The sequence below is a fragment of the Lagopus muta genome, chromosome 9, assembly GCF_023343835.1.
Source record: "Lagopus muta isolate bLagMut1 chromosome 9, bLagMut1 primary, whole genome shotgun sequence".
Lineage (NCBI taxonomy): Eukaryota > Metazoa > Chordata > Aves > Galliformes > Phasianidae > Lagopus > Lagopus muta.
The window spans coordinates 18,455,371-18,460,581 of NC_064441.1; the positions used below are offsets into that span (position 1 = coordinate 18,455,371).

General features: G+C 58.7%; 1 protein-coding gene across 1 annotated transcript; it reads right to left on the reverse strand.

Annotated features, from left to right (window-relative positions):
• Window positions 1-1,514: 1,514 nt before the first annotated feature.
• Window positions 1,515-2,548, reverse strand: HES6 (hes family bHLH transcription factor 6). The gene is made up of 4 exons (XM_048955298.1): window positions 2,453-2,548; window positions 2,297-2,383; window positions 2,129-2,204; window positions 1,515-2,026 (listed from the first exon to the last, which is right to left on the reverse strand). Exons 1-4 carry the CDS (start codon window positions 2,531-2,533, stop codon window positions 1,626-1,628), a joined length of 645 nt encoding a protein of 214 aa, XP_048811255.1. The 5' UTR covers window positions 2,534-2,548; the 3' UTR covers window positions 1,515-1,625.
• Between the last annotated feature and the right edge of the window lie 2,663 nt (window positions 2,549-5,211).

Sequence of the window (5,211 nt, forward strand, 5' to 3'; positions counted from 1 at the left end):
GTGAGCAAAAACTAAGGCATCAGGCACTGTACTGTTTAAAAAAAGTGACCTTGCTTTGGGTCTGGAGTGGGGCAGCCTCAGCCCAAGAGGTCATCTCATGCATAGGCTGTGACTATTAGTGCAAGTGTCCCAGGTTCCCTCCCTCTCATTTACACTTCAAATGCTGGCCTCCCTCCCTAAAGCACAGGTCAATACAGCAGCTCTCACTGCCTCCTGGGGAGCTGGTTCTTGCCCTTCTCTCCAGTTCAAAGGGAAATGAGTTGTTCTGCTTTCCTGCTAAATCTGATGGTAATCTCGAATAAGAACCTGCCCCCCCCAGGTAACATTAAATAAGGAGCAGTCTACTGGTACTTGTTCTCCATTTTCATTGTTCCATAGGGTTGTTAACAAAGGGAAGTTACAGGTCTCATCCCCTGGTGGTTAGGTTGCTTCCTTTCTTGCTTGTTCTATGTTTGGGAACTTCCACGTATTAAGAAACTTAACAATTGGTTTTGTTTCTCGCCTTAGAGTGCCAGCTCTCCGGAAGGTGGTATTGCAGTACAAACAACATGGCACCTCCCAGCAGGGACATGAGAGAGATCCGACCTCATGTAGAGAAGTGCTGAAATCTACTCCCTTAAAACTATTTTTTCTCTCTTCAGAAATACCTTCCCCATCCTCTACATTCTCCAACCAACCTTGCAGTTGAAAGCAAAACCAATCATCAGTGCTGTGCTGCCCCTGCAGAGGATGTGTCCAATGCCTCAGGACTGCAGCTGCACCAACACCACTGTGAGAAGGGAGCAAATAATGGGCAGCCAGGCAGGCTGTGGCAAGGGGCACTGTGTGCTACTCAGTGCAGTAACGTTAAGAGACACTTTAACTCCAATACCTGAGCTAACAATACTTAGTATGTGAACGAAATGACTAATTAGCAGCACTCTTCCCCAGACATAAAAATACTTTTGTTCCTGGTTAAGAAGCAGCACAATACAAAAATCCATGAAACCACTGCGAATTCAGGGTTTTTTTTATTAAAGATTAAAAATAAAAAAACACACTTGATTTGATACCCTAATATACATAAAGTCACAATGAACTCAAATGTGCTAAAAGCAAAATGTGAATCAAGATGCTCATTTCTAAAGGCGCCCCGCCATCAGTCCTGGATGTCTGCAGAGCTCCAGCAGGTCCTGCTCCTCTTCCTTCCCTGAAGGCAAGAGCTGGGCTGCTGCCACACACAGCTGCTCCGGGAGCCCCTTTTAGGGGTCCCTGCTGTCACCAGCACACGAACGCCATGCGCAGATGGAGCCTCTCATGGAGTTACCCGTCAGGATCTAAACCGCACGAGGGCTTTTTCTTAAGAGAACAAGGTAGTGAGCGTTATCTGGGCCACTTATAGGGGCCAAGAGGATGAGGCAGGGTTAAGAGACCACAGCTGTGCATCCAAAGAGCTTCGCTACTAAAAAAACTCCCTCCTCCCCATCCCGTCCCCCCACTCTCATACAAACGACACCCAGCTACAAACTGCCGCACACGCACAGTCCACGCGCTGCGACGGCTCTCGTTCAGCCAAGAGCCCGGCGGGGTGACAGGAGGGCCGCGTTCCAACCCCGAGGCGCCGCACCGCCCCGCCGCTCGCAGCGTTACCACGGCCTCCACATGGACTTGGGCGAGGGCACGCCGCGGGTCTGCGCCGCCTCCAGTCCGCGGGCGGGGGTCTGTCCCGGCTCAGCCTCCGCCTCGTCCGAGTCGGAGCACGTCTCTTCGCCGGACAACGGCGAGGGCAGCACCAGGCCCAGGGCCGCCTCGGCCACCGGGAGCGCGGTCTCGCCTCCCGGCCAAGGCTCGGCCAGAACGTCCGCCATCAAGTCCCCCAGGCCGCCCTCGTTGAGCGGCATGGACTCCAGCAGGTGGTTCAGCAGCTCGGCCGCCGTGTTGGCGTCGATGGCGGGGCAGCCGGAGACGAAGGTGTGCACCTCGTGCATGCACTGGATGTAGCCGGCGGCGAAGCGCTCGCTGGCCTCGCGGTGCAGCCGCCCGCCCTCTGCGAGCCGGGAGAGACAGACAGACACACAGACAGACGGAGCGGGGTGAGGCGCGGTGCGGCCCGGCTTCCCCCTCCTCCCCCCGGTCCCGCGGCACTCACCGAGCGCGCGGCGCTCCAGCACGGCCTGCACCCGCCGCACCGTCAGCTCCAGCACCTCCGCGTTCTCCAGCTTCGCCTAGAACCGCCCCGGGAGGCGCCGCGGCCGTCAGCGCCTGCATCGGCATCGGCCTCGGCCCCCTCCGCACTCCCGCCGGCCCCGCTCCTCACCTCTCCGCCGGCCAGCAGCCGCCGCAGCTCCCGCAGGCTCTCGTTGATCCGCGCCCTCCGCTTCTTCTCCACCAGCGGCTTCCGCGCCTGCAGGCACGCGGCGCCGTCAGCACGCGCGCCCCATCCGCCCCGCTCCGCTCCGCGCCCGCCGCTCACCCTCCTGTCCGCGCGCGGCTCCGCGCCGCCCGAACCGCCCCGCGGCGCGCGGCCCTTGCCGTGCCGGAAGGACGGCGCCATCCCCGCCGCGCTCCTCCGCGGCCCCGCGCCGCTCCCCGCCCCGCGCCGCCCGTCTTATAGCGGCCGCTTTGCATCGCCGGCAGCCCATTGGCCGCGCCGTGCGGGCAGCGCCGGAGCGTGGGCCGAACGGCCCAATGGCGGCCGCGCGCTTTGTCTGCCGCGGGGCCGCGCGGGCGGGCGGGCGTTGTGCCGCGTTGTGCCGCGCCGCGGTGCTGCGGTGCCCGGGGCTCCTGCGGCGGGCCGTGCTCTCGGCCCCTCCCTGCATGGCCCCGCCGAGGGCCGCTCCGGCCGGGTGTGAGCGGTGGCGCCGATGCGTGCTTACGGCGGCCTCGGGTCCTTCGGGAGCCCCCCGGCCATCGTCTGAGCTGGGTGCCCCCAGCCTCGGCCGTGCCCGTGCGGGAGCGGAATTGCGAAATGCCCGCTTCGGGCGGCGGTTCTCGCGGCTGGAGGCTGCCGGCTGCTCGGCTCTCCGAGCCCTTTGTCTTCGCCCGACCGAAGCCGCCCGTGGCGCAGCCGCTGCTCCGCAGCCCGCGGCGCGCCGCTCCGAGCCCCCGCCGTGCCCCGCCGGCCGCGCGTGCCGGGATGGCGGCCGCGGCCCCGTCCGTACCCGGGACGTGTCGTCCCCCCGCCGCTCCCCAGCGCCGGCCGAGGCCCCGGCTTTGTGCCGTAACTTGATGCTGATGACAGTTGGCAGCTGCAGTTCCCCCAGCAGACCGAACCGAATAAAAGCATCGGGTCTCTTCCCCGAGGAGAGCGACAGGTGTTCGCTCTCGCTCCTTTGTTTCCCTCTTTTCATTCTCCTCGCTAATGTGTGTCATATTTTTACCGCCCGAGGGAACGCGAGATGCATCCCCCGCTGGAAGCGGCCCCGCACACCCGGCCGCCTCCCCGGCGTGTGCAGCATAACTGCCCGCTGCGGCAGTGCGGGCCCGCGGGCTGACCCCGCTGGAGGTGGGGCTCCTATTGCTCCCCTTATCCGAAGCACAGAATGAGGTGGGTTGGAAGGCGCGTTGCAGCCGGTCCTTCTGGCTTCTGCCGTGGGCTGGGTGCCCAGCACCAGCTTGGGCTACACGGGGCCCTGTCCAACCCAGCCCTGAACACCGTGTATGGGGCACCCACACTTCTCTGGGCAGCAGAGTGAGGGCTTCACCGCCCTCGGAGTGACAAATTTCTTCCTCACATCTAACCTAAATCTCCCCTCTGTTAGTTTAAAGCCTTTCCCCCTCATCCTTTCACTATCTGACTGTGGGATGGTTCGTGTGTATTGCCATGGGATGGATTTGTTCCGTGCTGTCTCCTCATGGCCACAGCAGCACAGCCATCAGGATGGGGCCACCCTGTGTCCAAGCCGCCCCATGCTGTGTCCCAGCCATAGGCCCCTTACTGCCAGAGCAGTACTGCTGCTGGTGGTCCTTGTCTTTCCTTTGTGTTTTAAGGAAATGGTGCTTGGATTTTGGCAGGTTGCTCTATAGGTGACACATTTCATTGCACTATAGACAGGAACAAAATTGGGTCGTAGCTGTGAATGTGTGGTTAAACTTGTCCCTGAGGTTCCGATGAGCTCGATGCACCATGGGGCATGATGCTGAAACAGGCACATGCACATTATTATAAAATGAGTAGTAACGTTGAATGTACACTGATTGCAGAGAGCAAGAACAAATCCAAGGGGATGCATCTCATCCCTACTGATGGTTTTAGGATCCAATCTGGGGTGCACTGGTGGTGATCTGCTAGCAGAGCTTGGGCACAGAGAGCTGTCCATGGCTGTAACATCCCGTTTGTGTTCTGACTGCCTGAACCAATGGCAATGAGCTGCACAAGGCGCCAGCTTTGTGTCTTTCTGTGTACTCTTTGGAAAGCTGCAGGTCAAATGGGTTGACAAATGCTGGAGTCACTTGTGCTGTACATTAAAGATGTATCATAAATAAATATCAGGGCACTACAAGAGCTGTGGTTCTGGAGGAAAAGGTCAGTGCAGGTTCCCTGCTCCAGCCCACAGGGCTAATGTGATGGTTTTGTGCCACTTTAAATGAGCTCCATCACAGCAGGTGGAACGATTCATGATAACCTCATGCATTTTAATGTAAATGTCAACTGCAATCTTGTAAAAGCAAATGTCCCTTACATACTTTGTCTAATGCTTCACTGCTTGCCCAGGCACTGTGGTTCCTGAAGGATGTTTTGGCAAAACTTATCCATAGGGCTCTGCACCACCTTGCATCCTCTGCAAGGATAAGCATTCCTCCTGCATGGAGGGTGGGAGTTTCACTTCAGCTAAAGCTGAGTCCTGCCAGGGACTGCAGCTCCCTCATGCCAAAGAACAGCATGTTTGAGCAGAGATGGATGAGATCAGAGCTTTGCAGCACGTATTATCCTCCCGGTTTGTGTGCAGAGTGCAGTAACACAGCATATAATGATGGTTTGTAATTCTTTGTAGATCATATGCAGTCACTAACGTACCTGTGACAGCAGTGGCTGGGACAGCAGTGGAAGACAATCCTGCAGCCTCTGCCCTGCACTGTGTGCTCTGTGGCCCAGGTGAGGCCCATCCCCATGAGGTGGGGCTGACCACCACAGGATGCCATGTGGATTTGAGCCATCAGTTGCATCTGAAAGTTCTCCAGCTCCCTGAAGAACATCCACAGAGATACAACACGACTCTGAGAAACTGTGAG

Coding starts and splice junctions, on each gene's coding strand:
- HES6 (XM_048955298.1), bottom strand. CDS start 2,533: ATGGCGCCGTCCTTCCGGCACGGCAAGGGCCGCGCGCCGCGGGGCGGT. Junction 2,384..2,452: donor AGCCGCGCGCGGACAGGAGG/GTGAGCGGCGGG, acceptor GCGTGCCTGCAG/GCGCGGAAGCCGCTGGTGGA. Junction 2,027..2,128: donor GCTGGAGCGCCGCGCGCTCG/GTGAGTGCCGCG, acceptor CCCGGCTCGCAG/AGGGCGGGCGGCTGCACCGC.